Source organism: Musca domestica, unplaced genomic scaffold (genome assembly GCF_030504385.1).
Source record: "Musca domestica strain aabys unplaced genomic scaffold, Musca_domestica.polishedcontigs.V.1.1 13, whole genome shotgun sequence".
NCBI classification, from domain to species: Eukaryota; Metazoa; Arthropoda; class Insecta; order Diptera; family Muscidae; genus Musca; species Musca domestica.
Genome location: NW_026712172.1, coordinates 9,927,451 through 9,950,618, shown reverse-complemented (window position 1 = coordinate 9,950,618; position 23,168 = coordinate 9,927,451). Strand labels below are relative to the sequence as shown.

The following is a 23,168-nucleotide window of genomic DNA, read 5'->3' as shown; positions in this document are numbered from 1 at the left end:
CGCATTAAAGCTATTAACCAGTTTAGTCATGAAATTGAAAGATTGAACAGTTTGGATCATATTCTTGAGAGAAAATCCAGGAATTTCATTCATTTTTCGGGATATGAAACTAATATTAAAAATGCATATATATTGTATATAATTTAGAATGAGTCTGACCATGGTAGAAAAATACAGGTAGATGCATCAACGCTTGGGAGCATTGATATGTCAAAAATTTTTTATTTTTTTTTCAAATATAAGCAGATTTTTATATGTTTTCTTATACGACGTCATTCGGAGGATATTATAATACTCGTTTTTCAACAATTTTTACACATTTAAATACATTTTCATTCAACATTTTCAATTCCAAATTTGGTTTGACAGTTCATTATCCCAGCAGCTGTTTCGATGCGTCTACCTATATTCTTCTACCATGAGTCTGACAGGAAGCGGACATAGTCTCAGGGCTGTATTTATGTAGTTTTACGAAGCTGTTCTACATCCTTGTTGTACCACGAGAGCAACTATGTTATAAACAAGATTTACGAAAATATGTTGCTTAATGTTAGTTTCTATTTCATAAGACTGTGTTATACTTCATAAGACAAGAATGGGTCTGTTTCAGATCTGGAAGAATAGAAAAGTTTTTACTAAATTTTTACTAGTAGATTCTTGCAAGTTATGGAGTAGAGCAAATGTAAACATTTTTACTACGGTAACCTATTTTCCAGGTTCTGAAACAGAACATGTATTCTGTGGTCATACGTAAAGTAATAGTCTTTTCCAGAACCAGCAAGAAAAATCAGTTATCGTAGTGAAAAGTTTTAGGTCTTTGCAGTTCTGGAACAGTTCAATAGGAGTTCCCCACCATTTTGAAAGCAAAATTAAATGTTTTATATTACGATATAAACTAAGATAGATTAAACGTTTCTTGAATAACTGGATATGATTAATATACATTTGAAAAAGTCACTTTACATTTGCATCTAATATGATGTGTAAACTAGCTTTATGCGGCTATTTATTTTTTTTTTAAACTTTTGCTGGTAGAAGAAAACAGGTATCCGGCACAATAAACTGTCAAGCCGATTTTGGAATTAAATTTTTTGAATGAAAAACTATTCAAAATTGTTTAAAAAATGCTTATAATCACAACCTCCGATTGAAGTCGCATAGGAAAACATTTACAAATCTAGTTATTTTCGAAAAAAAAAAACGTTTAAAAATCTTTGACACATCAGTGTTCCCAAGCGTTGATGTATCTATGTACATGTATTCTTCTACCATGACATAAGGTGTGTCTGGTTAAACTAAAATTGTTACTAGAAGTCGTCTATTAATTCAAAAGAGCGATTTGAGAGAACAATTTTGACTGTTCTTTCACTGAGAGTGTGCAAATTCTTGCAGGACACATTTCTTATTGAAATCGCTAGCAACTCTTCTTCTTCCCCTTCCGGTGATTTATATTTGGTCAAGAAATTTCAAAAACATATTTATTTTGAAGAACGCCAGCATGTATTCTTAATTTCCTTTATTCGCGGACACATTGCTTTGTTTTGATAAATCAGCTGATTGCTTGCAAGTTTTTGCAGGAATTCCGTCTGTTTACTTTTCACAGTTTTTTTTCAAAAGAGAATAAAACTACGTCACTCTCTCAGAAAGAAGTTGCTGGGCAATTCCTGCTGGAAAAGTAACCATGCATACCTAATTTCTAAGTGAACATGGTCTGTCCATAATCATCCGATATGGAATTTTTACAAATTTAAATAATTTTTCATTCAACATTTTCAATTCCAAAATTGATTTGACAGTTCATTGTCCCAACAGCTGTGTCGATGCGTCTACCTAAATTCTTCTACCATGAAAATTTCATAGAGATCATTGATGTTGCATTAGGTCTGTCTGGTTACATTAATTACAGAAATTACTCAGCAACTTCTTTCTCACATGGTACGATATGTTATTTCCTTTGTTCGTAAGACAATTGTAAATAAAAATGTAAAAATCTGCAGGCAATCAGCTGACTTGTTAAAACAAGTCGTCTGGCAAATGGTAGTAATTTACAACAATTGTTAAAAGTTTTAAACAACTTATAATATCTAATTTTGAATAATTCTGACAGTGAGCATAGACTCAGTGCTGTATTTTACCTGCTGTACCTCCTTATTGTGACATGGGATAAATGCTTCTTTTCTAATGTGTCATCTAAAGGTTATTAGAATCTCTAATCCTGAATGGTTTTCGAGTTTTGCCTTGTTAAGGCGAAGATCATATGTTTTATGATTTATGTGTTTGTTTTCTCTTTCGAGACGAGCTTATTTGAACACTTATTTTATTCTACACAAACTTGTATAAAAGAAATATTTAACAACATTTATAAAACAATTAACAATTAATACAGAAACAAGTAGTACAAAATACTTTTTAAATAATACATAACATCTAGATATTATCTATTCGCCATTGGTTTGGGTCCATGAGGTAGTCTCTGAAAGTACAAAATTTAAAACTCAATTTTCAATCAACCCGTGTTAAAAACTCGCTTCTTACCTCTTTTCCAATAAAGTTTTGTTAAACTGCTCCTTTAAATCGCTTAAACTTCCAGCGTTGCCACCATACTCGTTGGGCAACATATCCTTGGGCACATGATCGTATAATGTCTCTAGACCGGTTGTGTGAAAATGTATCTAGAAATGTTAGAAAATGTTACTAAATCGTAAACTGACAATTTGGCTGGACTCGTTTACAATACCCCGAAAGCAATTAAAACTTTACATTCTTTTTTGGAGAAGTTTTTTGGGGGTTTAAGCAACATACCAGATCAAAAACTTCCTTGTTTATAAATGGTTTAACCACCCTTAACATTTTATCCAAATATGAAGGGCAGTTGATCATGTGCATGGCCTTGATGCGCACCGGAAATGCCTGCTGTAAAAACTTCAAATAAGTTCGCAAAGTTCTAATTGACAAACGGGTAACATGTTTCATTGTATAGCCATTCATATCGAATATTTGTACTTCTCCCTCGGACAGTAATGGCATATCACCATCCACAATATCGGGCATGGCGAAACGACAATCGGTGATCATTAGAAATGCCTTGGTATCTTCGGTGTGGTGCATCTGTGGGGGGAATTTTATGGGTATATTAGAAATCTTTCGATATAAATTATGCAAGACATCATATATACGAAGGATGCTCTATTTCTGGCCTATTGAAAATGCGTTTGTATGTTTAACAGTAAAATGTTTTTATAGGTTTGGTTCCTTTGGCTTTGCTTCCTCTTCCATATAAGTTACGATCTCGTCACTTGCGTAAAAAAAATTTTTTGTCATAGAAGTTATTTTTTAAATAACTTCTGGGGAGAATATCCCAGACAAAAAACAAGGGAACAGATTAGGATTGGTGGCTCTTTCCGAAACGTAGGTATTCCCTGCCTTACGATGGTAAACATTACCATCGTTCTCCACTAATAAACAAATGTTGTTTTATAAAAACAACAATAATGGGATTAAGCCTGACAACTTTGCAACAAAAAAATGTTTTCAAAGTATTTTCCAGCATGACTTAAGGTGAGAATACATAAAATGCTTTTTGTCTGGCTTCAGTCATAGGCTGGCTTCTTCGAAAAAAAAAAAAACAAAGGAGCGTAGGGCCAAAATCGAACTAAGTCAACCTAAAACACCTTTGTCTTATACGAAGAAGTCAGCCGATGACTTAAACCAGTCATATAATCGTTTTACGTATTCGCACCATTACGAGAGCGAACCCTTTTTACGGTCTGTAGCATGGTAGGAGAATACAGGTAGATGCATCAACTCTTGGGAACATTAATATGTCAAAAATTTTATTTTTTTTTTTAAATACAGAGTGAGATGAGAAAACTGCAACCAACTTCAGACTGCTGTCATTTCTAAGCCACTCATCCGACAGCTGTTAAAATGATTCCAGTGATAGTTCATTATATTGTTTACAAGCGTACAAAAGCATTTTGATGAGAGCTTTCCAGAAAAAAAGTTATTCGTGATGAAATTCAAGCGTGATAGTGTGATTTCTTTATATTTGGCTGGAAAACCACAAGTGGCTCCAGCATTTAAATGTGAATAAATCTTTTGTGTCTCGTACCATCGCTCGTTACCGTGATACTGGTAGCGTAGCCCGACGTCAAGGAAGTGGACGGAAAAAAACAGCAACACCAGCAGAAATGGTTGGAAAAGTAAAGAAGCGACTTGATCGAAACCCGCGTGGCAATGACCGAAAAATGGCTCGTGACCTGAACATATTGCAATATTCCATTCTGCAAATATTGAAAAATGAACTCGGGGTAAAGTCATTGAAATTCCAAAAAGTGCAAGAACTTACACCGCAACAGAAAGAAAATAGACTCAAAAGAGCTAAAGAGTTGCTTCGCTTGGCCGAAAGTGGTGAACTGCCGAATGTGGTTTTCTCCGATGAGAAAATATTCGTTGTCCAGCGGTTTGTAAACAAACAAAATGATCGTGTTTACTTGCCAAAGAGGTCAGCTGAAAATGTCCACCTTCGATTGGCCACCAGAACTCAAGCGCCGGCCATGGTGATGGTGTGAGCCGCCATAACAACCGATGGTCGCTCTCTGCTCGTATTAATCGACCGTGGCATTAAAATAAATGCCGAATATTATCGCGAAAATATTCTGCAGGGTGTATTAAAGTCTTGGGCACTCACACATTTCGGCCGCAGACCTTGGACATTCAGAACTCAACACCATCGCACTCAGCACGCGCCACCCAAAAATGGTAACAAAATGAGATTCCTCGCTTCATTTCCAGCACACAACTACCTCCGGATACCAATCCGTTGGACTATTGTGTCTGGAGTATTTTGAAAAGCAAGGTTGGCACTAAAAAATACCAAAGTTGCGAACACATCAAGCAAGCGCTTCGCCGGGAATTGGCCAAAATACCGCACAACAACATTCGGGTGACGGTTTCATTAGCAGTTTCGTGCCAAAAATGACCAATTCGAACAAATCTAAACTTAATCTTAAATTGGATGCAATTTCCGGCATTTTTTTCTTTCATTCAATAAAATTAAAAAAAAAATGTAAAAATTATGGGGTTTGACTTTGTTGCAGTATGGGGCCTATACGAGGACTAGGTTGTAGTACCCATTATGAATTCTAAATACGAAATTTTAAACAACTCCGGTGCATAATGTACCTAAAATAATCAAAATACCGACTATAGGGTGGTGCCGTTATATGGAGGATATACGATATCGTAAACCTATATAGACAATAATAATAAGCTCATCCAGAATAAAATCCTTTTGTAGATTTTCGGACAATTACACTGAAGAATTTGGCTACAATCATCAAAATATCGGGGGGTACCGCTGATCAAGAATATATATACTTTGTTATGTTTAAAATAATTATTTCAATGGGTTGCAAACGGAATGACGAACTTTATGTACCCTCCATACTATGTATGGTGGAGGGTATAAAAAGCTTTTCATTAATGATTTTACAATCTTTCTTTGTTGTCCACAATATTGTAAACGTATTAGTGTTGCATAGCCAGAAATATATAATAGTCCTCGTATATACAGATGCCTTCTCTTCACAGAATATTTTACTCATTTCTTTTCTTTTTATAGAAGATCTTATAAATATAGGAGGTCAATTACAGAAAATCGTTTTGGAGCTCTTTACACATTGGAGATGTGAAGAAGACCTCCAAAAGAACTTCAAATTTAAATTAAAACAATTACCATTTTAGGATCGGGATCACAAAGGCGTAAAAAGGTCATACGATAGTTTTCCGGTGTTAGGCCTGGTAGTGGCACCATATCCCTTTGAAAAAGAAAAGTGGAATTATTTTAATAAAAAACAAACAGGATTAAGCAACATGAACTCTTAAGCTTTTCTTCCGTTCATCCCTTAATTAATACTTACGCATAGGCAAATGTATTGGCCGTATCTTCGTCAGTGGGATCGCGATCAATAAAGATATGTGGATAATCATTACGTATGGTATAATTTATCTCTAATAGATTTTTGGTCTCTTCAACGTTTTTGTACATGCAATAGTAAAATCGGGTCAATAGTATTCGATCTGAAACATAAAATTAAAATTATTGAATACTTTCAGATTAATTTATGCGAAATCATAAATTCTGACAAATTACATATTCATATCAGAATACTGGTTAAGAGAAATATTTAGATATAGGAAGTTGTAAAGAATCGCCGACTTGTTTCGCAAGATATGACACATATAAGTATTGGAAATTGTGACCCTTGTGGGTGAGGTACCAGAAGGGGTTGGCCGATGAATATCATCTTCACAACTGATCTTGTGTTAGCAATAATGTTTATATGTGGGAAATTTGAGGATATGGATGGATGCATTGGGATGCTCCTTTCGAATTCCTTGAGCATTTTGTTTTTTTTAAATCTTGAACTCTATGTGGGGAGGTACCAGAAGAAATGGGCCGATCTCTACCAGATCTTGTGTTGATGAAAATATTGAGATGTGCCAAGTCTGAATGGAATTTTACGTTTTACGAGCTTCATGGATACTCAAAATTTTGACCCTTTGTGGGGGAGGTACCAGAAGGAGTGGACCGATACATCCCATCTTCACACCAGATCTTGAGTTAGTAGAAACAATGTGACGTGTGTAATATGAAGAGAACCAATGTTTATTTCGGATTATTTGCTCGTTTTGGTTATTCAAAACTTAGACCCTTTGTGTGGGAGGTACCAAAACGAATGGTCCGATCTCTACCATCTTTATAAAAGTTCTTGAGTTAATGAAAATATTGAGATGTGTCAAGTCTGAATGGAATCGGACGTTAATTTAGTGTTTTAAGAGTTTAATGGATATTCAAAATTTCGACCTTTTGTGGGGGAGGTATTATCCATTTTTGCACCTGACCTAGAACTGACGTAAATATTAGGTTTTGCAAAGTTATAACAAAATCGGATTATCGATTCTCTTTCTGTGCAGGAAAAATATATTTTTTTTTTGAAAATCTTAACACCAGACCTTAGGTAAATATTAATATTGAGACATGTGAAATTTGAAGACAATCGGACTCTTACATCACATTTTATGAGAGTTGTAATTATTCACAATTTTGACCTTTTGTGGGGGAGGTACCTTATGGAATGGACCGATATTGTCCATTTTCGTACCTAACATATTAGGATTCGCAAAGTTGGAGCAAAATCGAAAATTTTGACATTTTGTGTGGGAGGTACCAGAAGGAGTGGACCGATATTATCCATCTCCGAACTTGATCTAAGTTTGACAATAATATTACGATGTAGCAACATTGGATCAAATCGGATACTCCCTTCGAGAGTTATCGTGCGCACCCGACAGACGGACGGACGGACATCGCTAGATCGACTCCAAATGTTCTGAAACGGATTTGGTCCAAAGAGACTTAGGGTCTAAAACCGTTATTTCGATGAGGCACGTTTTGGCCGTATTAGATGATATATTCCCTCTGTATCCATATGGCTAAGGGTATAATAAATGATAGTAAATGATTGTACCATGGCAGAAGAATACAGGTAGATGCATCAACGCTTGGGAGCATTGATATGTCAAAAAATTTATTTTTTTTTCAAATATAAGTAGATGTTTATATGTTTTCTTATAATACGTCATTCGGAGGCTATTATAATTCGCATTTTTCAACAATTTTTACAAATTCAAATAATTTTTCATTCAACATTTTCAATTCCAAAATTAGTTTGACAGTTCATTGTCCCAGCAGCTGTGTCGACGCGTCTACCTATATTCTTCTACCATGGATTGTCAAATTTTTGTTTCCTGACAAATAATTTTGTTTTCCAAAATCAGCTGTTTTGGCTTACAGATTGTGACAAAGGAATATTTGACATTTGTCATCAAATATTTGCCCAATGTGACCGTACACATCACTAACATTATGAAATATTATACACGACTTTGTCTATCACCTCGTTAACATACACAACGTTCACACGGGTTAAGTGTGATAGTTGGCAAATCAAATCAAAAAAAGTTATAAATGTTTGTAAACGTTCTTAAAATCTTAATTTAAATACCGGTAGATGCATTAACGATAGAAAACAAAAGCCAATTTTTATACCCTACACCACATAGAAGTAAGGGTATTATGTCTCTGTGCATTTGTTTGCAACAGGCAAAAAACGAGATAGACCCATAGTTCCTTTTGATGATCTGCATAGAATCACATTCTGAGTCGATTTATGCATGTTTGTCCGTCCGTTTGTCCATGTGTTTTTGTAAACAAAGTACAGTTGGCATTTATTGTCCTATCCAGATGAAAATTTGCACAAATCATTTGTTGGGCTCAAGGACGAACCCTTTTGAAATTGGAGATGATCGGTCAAAAAAAAAAAAACTCAATAATACATTTGTTAAATTTTAGCGAGATCGGTTCAGATTTGGATATAGCTCCCATGCATAACTTCGTCCCATTTACCTTTTATTGTGCACCAAACGTCTAATATTTGTCCAAATGGGATGGAATTTTGAACATACAACCAAATTAGGCCTGAAAATAAGTATCCCAAATTTGATCGAAATCGGTTCAGATATATTTATAGATAGCCCATATATAACTTCGTCTGATTTACCTTTTATTGTGTAGCAAACGTCTAATATTAGTCCAATTAGTCAAATTTAATCGAAATCGGTTCAGATATAGCTATAGCTCCCATATATATTGTTCATCCGATTTGTTATATTTGTTACCCATAGCCGTAATATGCACTCCGTAATAACGATATTCATATAACAAATACAGCTCAGATATATCTTTGCTAAATTTTATGGAGATCGGTTCAGATTTGGATATAGCTCCCATATATATCTTTATCCGATTTCAAATTAATTGTGCATCAAATGGGCAATGCAAGTCCGAATTTGAAAGATACAAATGCTACGGCATATTTAGTCGTTTGAACTTTAAATTATAATTATAATCATAGCGTGTATGATTGAATTCTCCCATAAAAACTTTTAATTGTTATGCGGAGCTCTACTAAATTAGCAAAGTGGTGTAGGGTATCATAAAGTCTTTCTTTAAGACTTTCTTTACTGGTGATTTTTAGATTTTTATACGTTTTCTTATACGACAGAAATTGGAGGTTATTATGATATGCATTTTCCAACAATTTTTATAAATTTTAAAAATTTTTCATTCAACAATTCAATTTTATTTATCGTATTTTCAAAACGCATGTAATTGCAAATTCAACGTGTGACAATGTACACACAAATATTAGCAGTATGCGGGCTTTTCAATCACAGTAGTAGTTTTTCGTTGTGCTTACACGACCTGTATAATGGTCTTTATTTGCATCCTTTTTTGTTTACTTCCAGTGCCTGTCTTTCATTTTACAAAATTGTTGAAACGTGTATCTTCATTATTTTTTTTTTATTTTTTGAAATCCATATTCAGTTAACTGTAAAACGATCTTATAATTGCTTTCGGACGTTAGCCTCACACCACTGCCGCCAATAATATTCTTTTAATGACCGCAAGAGCATTGTGCCGTGCATATTTATGTCTAATCGAACAGTGATTGGATAATATTTAGCGTTTATCATCAATGAGATGACAAATCGTTAGATGCCATTTACATAGAATTTCAAATAAATAAGTAAGAGGGCCATATATTCGTTTTTTCAATAGGCAATCAATTTTCAGAAGATATTTGGGTAGGCTGGGTGTGCGAGCCAATATTGCAAGCTAAACATACAGGGTGAAATAAAAAAGTGCAATCAGACTGCTGTCATTTCTAAGCCACTCGTCCGATAGCTGTTAAAATTATTCCAGTGACAGCTCATTATATTGTTCACAAGCGTACAAAAGCATTTTGGTGAGAATTTTCCAGAAAAAAAGTTCTTCGTGATGGAATTTAAGCGTGATAGTGTGATTTCTTTATATTTGGTTGGAAAACCACAAGTGACTATCGTTAGAGCACTCCAGCATTTAAATGTGAATAAATCTTTCACGTCTCGTACCATCGCTCGTTACCGTGATACTGGTAACGTCAAGGAAGTGGACAGAAGAAAACAGCAACATCAGCAGAAATGGTTGGAAAAGTAAAGAAGCGACTTGATCGAAACCCGCTTCGCAGTGACCGAAAAATGGCTCGTGAGCTGGACATATCATAATATTCCATTCGCAAATATTGAAAAATGAGCTCGTGGTAAAGCCATTGAAATTCCCAAAACTGCAAGAACTTACACCGCAACAAAAACAGAAAGAAACTAGACTCAAAAGAGCTAGAGAGTTGCTTCACTTGGCCGAAAGTGGTGAACTGCCGAATTTGGTTTTCTCCGATGAGAAAACATTCGTTGTCCAGCAGTTTGTAGACAAACAAAATGATCGTGTTTACTCGCCAAAGAGGTCAGCTGAAAATGTGCACCTTCAGTTGACCACCAGAACTCAAGCGCCGGCCATGGTGATGGTGTGGGCCACCATAACAGCCGATAGTCGTTCTCTGCTCGTATTAATCAACCGTGACATCAGACGACCGAATATTATCCCGAAAATATTCTGGAGGGTGTATTAAAGCCTTGGGCACGCAAACATTTTGAACGTAGACCTTGGACATTCCAACAGGACTCAGCACCATAGCACAATGGTTACAAAATGAGGTTCCTCGCTTCATTTCCAGTGCACAATGGCCACCAAAATACCAATCCGTTGGATTATTGTGTCTGGAGTATTTTAGAAAGCAAGGTTGGCACTAAAAATACCAAAGTGTCGATCACCTCAAGCAAGCATGTGACGGTTTCATTGGCGGTTTGAAGATCATAATTCGTGTCAAAGGTGACCAATTCGAACAAATCTAAACTTATTCTAAAATTTGATGCTATTTCCGAAATTTTTTGCTTTCATTCAAATAAAAAAGTGTAAAAATTGTGGCGTATGACTTGGTTGCAGTTTTTTTTATCTCACCCTGTATTTTTTACATATTTCATAGTTGGCGCCCAACACGAATTATGATGGATTGCTGATTAAGAAGCAATCTCGTATAAACTTGGAATTTCCTCTCTATATCGTGTATGATTTAAATATGATGACGTACGGAGATATACATCCTGTTTAGATTTAAGATATCCTGTTTTAGTTTCCATGGCGGGGTTCTGATCATGTCTGCATCATCTATCGACCTACTCTGTAGTAAGAGGTCAGAAAAAGCTTTTTGTCTGTCACCCAAATGCTGACGTTAAGCAACGTTGACACCCCGTTTCTACTTTTCGATTTATTGGAGATAGCTATAGATTGCGAATGAGACACAAACATGCTGTCGTATTAAAGGTGCAAGCTCATAAAGAGCTTTTTTGACTGGCTTAAGTCATCTGCTGGCTTCTTTGGAAAAGAATAAAGGAGTGTAGGGCCAAAATCGAACTAAGTCAACCTAGGACTCCTTAGTTCCTGTACAAAGAAGACAGCCAATGACTTAAGCCAGTCAGAGAAGCGTTATATGTATTCTCACCTTAAGATCTTGGGTAGAAACATTTGGTGGTAAATGGGTAAATCTGGTAGAACATATCCAGATTTAAGCAATAAATCCTGCTAATGAAAGTTAATACACTGGTTAAAACACTCTAAAATCCTACACTTCTAAAGTGGTTTGTTTGACTGTTTTTTTTTTTTTTTTGAATTATCGACAAATATCGGTAAACTTAAAACGCAAAATTATGAATGAGCTATTCTTGAGCTTTAATAGGACCTTATAAGTCTCAGTATCATAAGTTTCAAGCATCATGCTTTTTCTTACCAAACCATTACTTAGTCATCTATACGGACAAATTAAGACACAAATAGAATGTATAAATCCACTTCTGCCAAATATGAACCCTCTAACAGTACGTTTATATATAAATGGGTTAACCGACTGGATTTGGATTAAAATTGTCATATCCATTATTTATACTTCAAATAAATCCTCTCAAAGTAGGTTAACCTTACAAAAAGTTCTAACGTAAACATAGCATAAATTTGGTCGGAAGTAATTTCGACTCAAGATAGGATATCTAATACATTTGCTAGTCATCTTGCAAATTTAAATGTATTCGAAGAGTTATTTCCCGTATGTACATGCTACATTGTTGAAAACTATAAAGGTGGGAATACATAAAGCGCTTTTTTGGCTGGCTTCTTCGGAAATTAACAAATGAGCCTTTGGCCAAAATCGAACTAAGTCAACCTAAAACTCCTTTGTTCCTCTACGAAGAAGCCAGCCTATGGCTTAAGCCAGCCAAATAAGCGCTTTATGTATTCCCACCCTAAAGTTTTAAACTTTGCAGAATTCTTTGAACCCCTAACTTTTGATTCCATCCTAATATATCTTGTTATCGTTATCGATTTCATTTTGGCGGTCACTGAGTTAAACACGTGTGATGGGGTAGCTATTTTGATAAACAAAGGAGTTGACACAAAGGTCACAATATTTAGAGTAAATATTTGTTCACTACCCATTTCCCAGGCAAAAATATTTTAATACAATATTCACTCACCAATTTTATTTGGCAATTTTGGATTGTCTTCAAACCATTTTTGCAAAAAATCAATGGTTTGCTCTTGCTCTTCGTCGCCTTTGGCTTGCATTGTAGGTCTTGTTTTAAATGTTCACTTCCTGTTTCGGGAGTATATTTAACAAGAATTTTGCTATTTGCACTCAGGAATATTTGTAAAGAAGAATATTAACTTAAACTCCACTAAATTTAAGGCTGGCGATATCTACAACTAAGAAGCAGCGTTTAAAAGAAAACTAGCTTATTTAGCCATTTGTTTATTTTGGTGTTTTTCTTTATTGTTATTGTTATTTGATGCGAAGGATTTTCCGTTTATTTGCAAGTCTTTGTACGTCTTCAAAGGAATGTTGTTTGTAACTGAATCCATTGAATGCCTCAGTGCGCGCATAAAGCCCTCTCTCATTTTCCATGACAGACGAACAGTACTCTCGGCCTCTCACACACGCATTTAAACAAGACTCAATTTTTGGATGGTTGTCTGTTTCCACAGCTGTAATTAGTTTGTTTTGACAAATGCATGAACGCACATACCCACCGACCCACTGTAGACATTTGGCTATCCACAGTAGCAATTTCATGTGTAATGTGCCGAATCAGCTGTCCGTTTTTTTTGGAATTGTTAATAATATTTATATATTTACAACTATTACCGGCATTATAAAACAACTAGATGCGCATGAATGATTTCATGTCTGCGTAGGTTCATACATTGTTCGTAATGATGAAAATTAAAAGTAATAGGAATACTCGTATTAAGGAGGAGTATACAAAGTCCAAAATATTTAAGTGAAGCAATTAGATGTTGTTTCCAAACCCTGGCGTCCTACAATGAAAATTTTGTCAATATTTATATATTATAAACTAGTTACATAGAAGGTTTTTCAATGGTTTAAAGGTGCAAGTACTTAAAGAGCTTTTTACTGGTTTAAGTCGTCGGCCGGTTCCTCTGTAAAAAACAAAGGAGTTTTAGGTTGACTTAGAGCAATTTCGACCCATACTCTCGCTCTACGCTCCTTTGTTTTTTTACGAAAAAATTACGAACAAAAATTGTTCTATATGCAAAAAAAAAAAAAAATCAAACTGCCAGAATTTTGCAGGATCTTGTTGTAAGACTCAACATATTGTCTAAAGCAGGGTCAATCACCGCAAAAGTTAAGGTGAGAATACATAAAACGCTTTTTTTCATGGATAATCAAAATGTTTAGCCTTTGTGGGGGAGGTACCAGAAGGAGTGGACCGATATATCCCATCTTCACAACGGACCTTTTGTTAGTGGAAATAATGGGATGTGTGAAATAAAAAGAGAACCTGATGCTTATTTCGGATTTTATAAACGTTTGGTTATTTAAAACTTTGACCCTTTGTGGGGGAGGTACCAGAAGGAATGGTCCGATCTCTACCGTTTTTTAACCGATCCTGTGTTAATAGAAATATTCTGATGTTCCAAATCTAAATGGAATCCAATGTTTTATGAGCTTAATGGAAATTTATCCAGTAAAGAAAGTCCTAAAGTCGGGCGGGCCGATTTTATGATACCCTACAGCACTTTGTTAATTTAGTTGAGCTCCACATAACAATTAAAAGTTTTTATGGGAGAATTCAATCATACACGCTATTATTTTAATTATAATTTAAAGTTCAAAGGACTAAAGATGCCGAAGCATTTGTATCTTTTAAATTCGGACTTGTATTGCCAATTTGGTGCAAAATTAATTTGAAATCAGATAAAAATATATATGGGAGCTTCTTCTAGACTCAATTCGGTCGTATGTGCCAAATTCCATCCCATTTGGGCAATATTAGACGTTTGGTGCACAATAAAAGGTAAGTCGGACGAAGTTATATATGGGAGTTATATCCAAATCTGAACCGATTTCGATAAAATTTAGCAAAGGTATTTCTGAGCTGTATTTGATATATTTCCCTGAATATTGTTGTTACAGAGTGGATATTACGGCTGCGGAGGACAAAAATAACAAATCGGATGAATCGGATATATATGGGAGCTATAGCTATATCTGAACCGATTGCGATCAAATTTGGCATACTTTTTTTCAGGCCTAATTTGGTTGTATGGGCAAAATTCCATACTATTCGGGCTGATATTACACGTTTGGTGCATAATAAAAGGCAAATCGGACGAAGATATATATGGGATCTATATCTAATTTTTTACCGATTTTCTCCAATTTCAATAGGGTTCGTCCTTGGGCTAAGCAAATTTTGTTTGGTAAATTTCATCTCAATCGGATAATAAATGCGACCTGCATTTTGTTCACAAGAATACATGGACAGACGGACGGACGGACTGACATGCATAAATCAACTCTGTGGACCGATATTGGACCGATATTATCCATTTTTGCACCTGACCTAGAACTGACTCAAATATTAGGATTTGCAAAATTGGAGTAAACTCGGATTATTGCCTCCCTTTCTGTGCAAAAAAAAAATATTTTTTTTTTTTTGAAAAAAGAAGGAGTGAACCCATATATTCCATCTTAACATCAGACCTTGGGTTAATATAAATATTGGGATGTGTGCAATTTGAAGGCAATCGGATTTTTACATCACTTTTTATAAGAAATGTAGTTATTCAAAATTTTGACCCTTTGTGGGGGAGGTACTTGATGGGGTGGACCGATATTTTCCATTTTCGCAACTGACGTAGCACTGACGCAAATATTAGGATTTGCAACGATGGAGCAAAATCGGATTATCGGTTCTCTTTATGGGCAAAAAATATATTTTCTAAGTTTGACAAAAAAATTACGATGTACCAAGTTTGTACCAAATCGGATACTTCCCTCGAGAGTTCTCATGCGCACCAGCCAGCCAGCCAGGCGGGCGGACGGACATCGCTAGATCGAATTCAAATGTCCTGAAACGGATTTGGTCCAAAGAGACCTAGGGTCTAAAACCGTTATTTCGACTAGGCACGTTTTGACCAAATCAAATGATATATACCCTTTGTAGCCATGTGACTGAGGGTATAAAAATCGGCGAATAAAGTACCTACAATCATTAAAATGCTGAATATCGGGAGGTACCATTATATCGGGGCTATACCTGCACAGACAATTTTCTATCATAGGCTGTAGTATCCATTATGAACTTCAAATACCAAATTTGAAACAATTCCGGTGAATAATGTCGCTAAAATCATTAAAATACCGAATATCGGGTGGTGCCGTTATATGGGAGCTATTCGAAGGCGTGGACCTGCACGGCCAATTTTTGTCACAGGCTGTAAAATTTTATCAACCTACTTAATTTCGTTCGGAAGCTAGTGTGATTTCCACAGGCGGATAGACGGACATCTATAAATCGACATTGAATTTTATGCTGATCAAGAATATATATACCTTGTGAGGTCTAAAATGTATATTTCGAGGTATTACAAACGGAATGACAAACTTAATATACCCTCCATACTATGGTGGAGGGTATAAAAAGCGTATTTGCGGAAAAATTTGCGGTACCCATATACGTCATACATATTATAAGTTAAAATATTTTCAGAATATCCATTTTGTTTTTGAGAATTTTTACAATTGATAAAAGTAAAACATATTTAAATAATTCTAAGCATATTTCTTTATTCTTAAAAAAATAAAAGCACGAAATAATGTATCGTCAGGAGGTAGTTTATTCCTTTTAGATTTCTTCATACCTTCCAGTAATCGGGATCCATAAGATAATTCCTGTGGACAAAAACATAACTAATATTTGAATTGCACTCTATTGAAATTAAATTACCGTGTATCTATTAACGATTGCAATAGTTGATCCTTATGATCGCTCATCTTGCGGCAGGGACCCCCATATTCTTCTGTCAACATTTCCTTGGGCACAAAATTGTAAAGTAGTTCCAGATTGTCATTATGAAAATGTATCTAAACACAATGGAAATTTTTAAAGGAAGAAAATCGTAAATAAATCATATTCTCGGTTTGACATTTTATTTCTATTGTGTAAAGCTCGGGCATTTCTATACAGCTTGACAATTCAAAGCGAAACTTTTAATATAACCTGAAAATTAAAATATTGGATATCCATCCCAGTAGAGTTCTTACCAATTCCAAAATCTGCTTATTTATAAACGGCCTTACAATTGAAAGAATTCTATTCATATAGGGTGGACAATTGATCAAATGAATGCTCTTTATGCGCACAGGATAGCCACGCTGCAAATAGTTAATGCAAATCCGCAGTGCTCTAATCGAAACACGGGTCATATGTTTCATGGTGAAATTTGCCATATCTATAATTATAATTTCACCCTGGGCCAAGAGGTCAAGGCCTGTGGTTGGATCCTGCGCATCGGGCAGGGCAAAACGATAATCGGAAACCATAAAATAGGTTTTAATATCTCTGAGATGGTCCATCTGCATGACAGGAAGACTCTATAAACTGTTACGAAATATTTGCTTTAAGATTATTTACCTTATTTGGATCTGGATCGCTAATACGTAAAACTGAGGCCCGATATTTATAAGGTGTTAATCCAGGTAAAAATACAATATCTCTGGAAAATCAAATAAAATATATTTTAGAAGTAATGAAAACATATCAGAGAAAAAAACTTACGCATAAGCAGCCGATGCTTGGGTGTCTTTGTCGCTGGGATCGCGTTGTATAAAGACACCCCCCGCGTTCTGTCTCAGCCTATAGTTTGTTTCTAATAAGTTCTTCGTTTCCTTCACATCTTTGAACATACAGTAGTAGAAACGGGTCAAAAGTATGCGATCTGTTGGATATGTATACGAATCATTATTGCCAGTTATCCAGTACCAGTTATTTTGAAATAAATATATACAAAATGCTAAATAAGGGCGTAGCAACAAGTTCATGAACTTAGAGAAGAAAACCATTAAATGCTTTTATACGACCAAACAAGATCTCAAATATGTAAAGAAAATAACGTTTCTGACGTCACGTTGTGTTCCTTAAAAAACAATTTTTTTTCAAGCAAGCATATTTTATTAAACCCTCCCCCCTTGTACGGAGAGTATATTATATTTATCATTCCGTTTGTAACACCTCGAAATATACATTTTAGACCCCACAAAGTATATATATATTCTTGATCAGCATAAAATTCTATGTTGATTTAGCGATGTCCGTCCGTCTGTCCGTCTGGGGAAATCACTCTAGCTTCCGAACGAAATGAAGTAGGTTGATAACATTTTACTCAAATGTGTGTTATATCTGCAGGACTTTTGGTATTGAAAATGGGACATGTAGGTCCACGTTTTGGTATAGCCCCCATATAAGGATGCCTCCCGATATTCGATATTTTGATGATTTTAGCGACAGTATTAACCGGAATTGGTATTTGAAGTTCATAATGGATACTAGAGCCTAAGACAGAAAATTGTCTGTGCAGGTCCACGTCTTCGTAGAGCCCCCATATAACAGTACCTCCCGATATTCGGTATTTTGATGATTTTAGCGACATTTTTCAACGGAATTATTTGAAAGTTCGTAATAGATACTACAGCCTAAGGCAGAAAATTGTCTTTGCAGCTCCACGACTTCGTATAGCCCCCATATAACGGTACCTCCCGATATTGGGTATTTTAATGATTTTAGCGACATTATTCACCGAAATTGTTTCAAATTTGGAATTTGAAGGTCGTAATGGATACTGCAGCCTAAGGCAAAAAATTGTCTGTACAGGCCCACGTCTTCGTATAGCCCCCATATAACGGTGCCTTCCGATATTGGGTATTTTGATGATTTTAGCAACATTTTTCATCGGAATTTTGTATTTGAAGTTCGTAACGGATACTACAGCCTAAGGCAGAAAATTGTCTTTGCAGCTCCACGTCTTCGTATAGCCCCCATATAACGGTGCCTTCCGATATCGGGTATTTTGATGATTTTAGCAACATTTTTCATCGGAATTATTTGAAATTTTGTATTTGAAGTTTGTATCGGATACTACAGCCTAAGGCAGAAAATTGTCTTTGCAGCTCCACGTCTTCGTATAGCCCCCATATAACGGTATCTCCCGATATTGGGTATTTTGATGATTTTAGCGAATTTATTCACCGGAATGGTTTCAAATTTGGTATTTGAAGTTCGTAATGGATACTACAGCCTAAGACAGAAAATTGTCTGTGCAGGTCCACGTCTTCGTATAACCCCCATATAATCCCGATATTCGGTATTATGATGATTTGAGCGACAATTTTTCATCGGAATTATTTGAAATTTTGTATTTGAAGTTCGTAATGGATACTACAGCCTAAGGCAAAAAATTGTCTGTACAGGTCCATGTCTTCGTATGACCCCCATATAACGGTGCCTTCCGATATTGGGTATTTTGATGATTTTAGCAACATTTTTCATCGGAATTATTTGAAATTTTGTATTTGAAGTTCGTAACGGATACTACAGCCTAAGGCAGAAAATTGTCTTTGCAGCTCCACGTCTTCGTATAGTCCCCATATAACGGTACCTCCCGATATAGGGTATTTTGATGATTTTAGCGAATTTATTCACCGGAATGGTTTCAAATTTGGTATTTGAAGTTCGTAATGGATACTAAGCCTAAGGCAGAAAGTTGTCCGCAATAGTCCACATTTTGGTATAGCACCCATATAATAGTATTATATTAATGATTTTAGATTCATTATTCAGCGAATATTTTTCAAGTTTCGCATTTGAATATTTTAATGGCTCATGACGAAAATTGCGTCGTCGTTTAGATTCTAATATGACGGCTATATTTGATATTTTTAGGATTTTAACATAACTTTTAACAGATTTTTTTTTTTTTGAAAATAACCAAATTCGTTCCAAATGGTGGAGGGTATTCAAAGTTCGGCCAGGCCGAAATTACAGCATTTTACTTGTTTTTAATTGATATGTCAAACTTGCAATAAGGTGAGACCACAAAACAAGTAGTTTATAGCTATCTTAGGCGAGAAAACATAAAACGCTTTTTTGGCAGGAGAAGCACTAAAACGCAAAAACACGGTCAAAAAATGTTATCATGGTGTCATTGGCGTTATATTATCTGCTGTAGAGGAAAATCTTGTATTTGTCGAAAAAAATATTAAGCAAAGTGCAGCTAGTCTAGGGTTTATTTAACTGGTTCAAAGGTCAGGACACATTGAACAAGATGTTTACTAGCTTAAGTCATCGGCTGGTTTCTTCGTGAAAGAAAAAGAACCGTAGGGTGAGCAAGTATAAACTATGGACCGAAATTTAAATAAGCCAAGCTAAAACTTCTTTGTTTTTTTCACGAAGAAGCCGGTCGATGCCATAAGCCAGTAAAAAAGCCTTTTATTTACTTGCACCTTAAGTCATCGGCTGGCTTTTTCGTAAAATAAATAGTCTAAGTTATGCTCTGTTTTATTTCGTTAACTTACTTATTTTCTTTGGTAATTTGGGATGATTTTCAAACCAAGTTTGCAATTCATCAATAATTTTTTCTTGTTCCAAATCACCGGATATTTCCATTTTATTTTTGTCAATATATCGAGGGACGTTTGTCAGAGAATAAATCCGAAACAAGTTATTAGTTAAATGGTAATATATTAACTAACAGCACACTCATTTGAATGACGATTTAAAATTGGAAACATGATTCTCAAATTGTTTTCTAATTCTCTTCGCATGGATTCTCAGTTTAATTTGTGTCGCTGAAAATATTGAAGATAAAATCAATCCCGGTTCAATGTTAAAATCGGTTATTTTGTTTATTGTATAAGTTCATATATGTACATGTACTTTTGTATAAATAATTTGGATTATGTTTAGAAAGAGAAATAATCTCTCTCGGTTTAAACTGGTCGAACAATGGGGTGCCGATGTGTATTCTCAGTTGTTTCTTTTTGGTACTTGGTGTGTTACTTGTTACGAAATGAACGTGTTTTTATACCGTCCACCTTGAAAAGGAGGGAATATTAACTTTGTCATTCCGTTTGTAACATCCCTAAATATTCGTCGTAGTCCCCATAAAGTATATATTCATGATCAGCATAAAATTCTGATTTAACGAAATCCTTCTGCCTGTCTGTCTGTTGAAATCACAATACAGACCACATTATTTGACGTAGAGCTTCAAAATTTGGCAAAACAATTTGTATTGTGTCTAGGATGGTTGGTATTAAAAATGAGATATATCGGTCCAAATTTTTGTATGGTGACCATATAACGATACCTCCCGATATTCGGTATTTTAATGATTTTTTTTTAAATTTTTTTTCATGGATTTGTCGAAAAATTGGAATTAGTTGGTCATAATGGGTTCTAGCTCCAGTGGCGAAACAATGTATATATAGATCCACGTTTTTGTATAGCCCACATATAATGGTACCTCCCGATATTCGGCGTTTTGATGATTTTTCCAAGGATTTGTCTAAAAATTGGTATCTTGTAGATCATAATGGGTTCTAGCTCCGGTGGCGAAACATTGTATGTATAGGTCTACCTTTTGGTATAGCCGCCATATAACGGTACCTCCCGATATTTGGCATTTTGATGATTCTTTCACATTTTTCACGGATTTCTCTAAACATTGATATTAGTAGTTCGTAATGGGTTCTAGCTCCGGTGGCGGAACATAGTATGTATGGGTTCACGTATTAGTATAGCTCCCATATTACGGTACCTCCCGATATTCGGTATTTTGATGATAATGGACTCTAGCTCTGGCGGCAGAATATTGAATTTCCACGTTTTCTGATTGCATACATATAACGATACCCACCGATATTTGATATTTTAATAATCCTAGTCACATTTACCCACGAGATTGCTTCAAATTTGGTATTTAAGAAAGTTTGGTAGATGACAATCTTTGAAGTATAAAATTGTCTGTAGAGGTTCCCGTTTTATATGGTCTCACACACTTTGTGGTTTTTTTTAACAGTTTAACAGCATTATCCAAACGTTTTAACTGGTTTTTGTAGTTTAATGTGGAACACGTTTGAATTCAGATACGTTTATATAAAAATGTTTTATTTACCCAATGGTGAAGGGTATTAAAATTTCGGCATGGCCGAACTAAATGTTTTTTACTTGTTTGCGTTCCTAATATTAATACTTTGATTTAGAACACAACAATTAATAGCAGACGGCATTGAACGCAATTTTAATACCGTTTATTTGTGGTGACTAAAACTCGGCTTTTGCATATATTTTAAAACTTTAAATAGAAATTTTTTTTGCGCATGCTTAGAATTGGAAAATATTTGCATGATTTCTATATATCCTCAACCTACATACATTTGAAGGAATCGACAGATTTTCGCAATATAGCCACAGCTGTGGTCGTTTGCCACATCGCAGTTAAAATATGATAGTTCTATCAGCAACAAAAAAAAAAAAAAATAAAATAAACAAGTAAAAAAAAAACATTAAGTTCGGCCGGGCCAAACTTTTAATACCCTCCACCATAGGGTAAAGGAAACATTAGAAGAAATGTGGCAAAAACCATTAAAATGCCGAATATCGGGAGGTACTGTTATATGGGGGCTATACCAAATCGTGGACCTACACATGCAATGTTTCGCAACTGGAGCTGGAACCCATTATGACCAACAAATACCAATTTTTAGACAATTCCGTGAAAAATGTGGCAAAAATCATCAAAATACCCAATATCGGGAGGTACCGTTATATGGGGGCTATACCAAATCATGGACCCATACATGCAATGTTTCGCCACCGGAGCTGGAAACCATTATGACCCACAAATACCAATTTTTAGACAAATCAGTGAAAAAATATGGCAAAAAAAAAAAAACTAAAATACCGAATATCGGGAGGTACCTTTATGTGGGGTCTATACCACAACATGGACATATACATGCAATGTTTTGCCACACGCTCAGGGACCCGACAGACAGACAGACAGAGGGACAGACAGACGGACGGACAGACACACAGACGGAGATCGTTAAATCGACTTAGAATTTATGCTGATTATGAATATATATACTTTATGGGGTCTAAGACGAATATTTAAGGATGTTACAAACGGAATGACAAAGTTAATATACCCTCCTTTCCAAGGTGGAGGGTATAAAAACAGTTATTGTAAGCAAACTACCTTCTGCATTACGAGTAGACGCATTTTTAACAAGTAAAGAGGTATCAGTTGGTTTTGCCGACAGATATTTTGACTTCTGTTATGATTATTCAAATTGTTGGTGTTCCGCAGGACTGGGCCAATATTGACCATTTCGTATCGAACCTTTGTGACTCTTTGCTGGTGAGGCATAAAAAGGGGTTCGCAGATATATTACATCTTTACAACAGATCTTGTGTTAGTAGAAATAATGGGATCTGTGAGATATGAAGAGACACTGATGCTTATTTCGGATATTATAAAGGTTTTAGTTATTCAAAACTTTGACCCTTTGTGGGTGAGGTACCAGAAGGAATTGTCCGATCTCAACCATCTTTATAACAGATCCTGTGTTGGAAGTATTCCCATGTGCCTAAAAGGAATCACATATAAATTTCGCGTTTTATAAGCTTAATGGGTATTCAAAATTTGGAGGAGGTACCAGAAGGAGTGGACCGATATATTCCATCTTCATCTTGGGTTTATAAAAATATTTGACTATGTGAAGACAATCGGACTTTTACATAACATTTTATAA

At 35.3% G+C, this 23,168-nt stretch overlaps 2 protein-coding genes across 2 annotated transcripts; both read right to left on the bottom strand.

Moving 5' to 3' along the window:
• Positions 1-2,304: 2,304 nt before the first annotated feature.
• Positions 2,305-12,877, bottom strand: LOC101900345 (alpha-tocopherol transfer protein). Its single transcript, XM_005189962.4, has 6 exons — positions 12,526-12,877; positions 5,922-6,081; positions 5,738-5,819; positions 2,803-3,108; positions 2,536-2,672; positions 2,305-2,473 (listed from the first exon to the last, which is right to left on the bottom strand). Exons 1-6 carry the CDS (start codon positions 12,614-12,616, stop codon positions 2,428-2,430), a joined length of 822 nt encoding a protein of 273 aa, XP_005190019.2. The 5' UTR covers positions 12,617-12,877; the 3' UTR covers positions 2,305-2,427.
• A 3,245-nt stretch (positions 12,878-16,122) lies between these two features.
• On the bottom strand, positions 16,123-20,126 carry LOC101900692 (alpha-tocopherol transfer protein-like). Its single transcript, XM_005189964.3, has 6 exons — positions 19,926-20,126; positions 17,134-17,293; positions 16,990-17,071; positions 16,620-16,931; positions 16,303-16,439; positions 16,123-16,247 (listed from the first exon to the last, which is right to left on the bottom strand). Exons 1-6 carry the CDS (start codon positions 20,014-20,016, stop codon positions 16,211-16,213), a joined length of 819 nt encoding a protein of 272 aa, XP_005190021.1. The 5' UTR covers positions 20,017-20,126; the 3' UTR covers positions 16,123-16,210.
• Positions 20,127-23,168: the final 3,042 nt, after the last annotated feature.

Excerpts from the sequence above, each read along its gene's own strand:
- LOC101900692 (XM_005189964.3), bottom strand. The coding sequence starts at position 20,016 with ATGGAAATATCCGGTGATTTGGAACAAGAAAAAATTATTGATGAATTG. Across the intron at positions 17,294-19,925 it reads CAAATTACCAAAGAAAATAA|ATCGCATACTTTTGACCCGT; the intron begins GTAAGTTAACGA and ends CATATCCAACAG. Across the intron at positions 16,932-16,989 it reads GCGATCCAGATCCAAATAAG|ATGGACCATCTCAGAGATAT; the intron begins GTAAATAATCTT and ends CCTGTCATGCAG.
- LOC101900345 (XM_005189962.4), bottom strand. The coding sequence starts at position 12,616 with ATGCAAGCCAAAGGCGACGAAGAGCAAGAGCAAACCATTGATTTTTTG. Across the intron at positions 3,109-5,737 it reads GTGATCCCGATCCTAAAATG|ATGCACCACACCGAAGATAC; the intron begins GTAATTGTTTTA and ends TTCCCCCCACAG. Across the intron at positions 2,474-2,535 it reads AAAACTTTATTGGAAAAGAG|AGACTACCTCATGGACCCAA; the intron begins GTAAGAAGCGAG and ends TTGTACTTTCAG.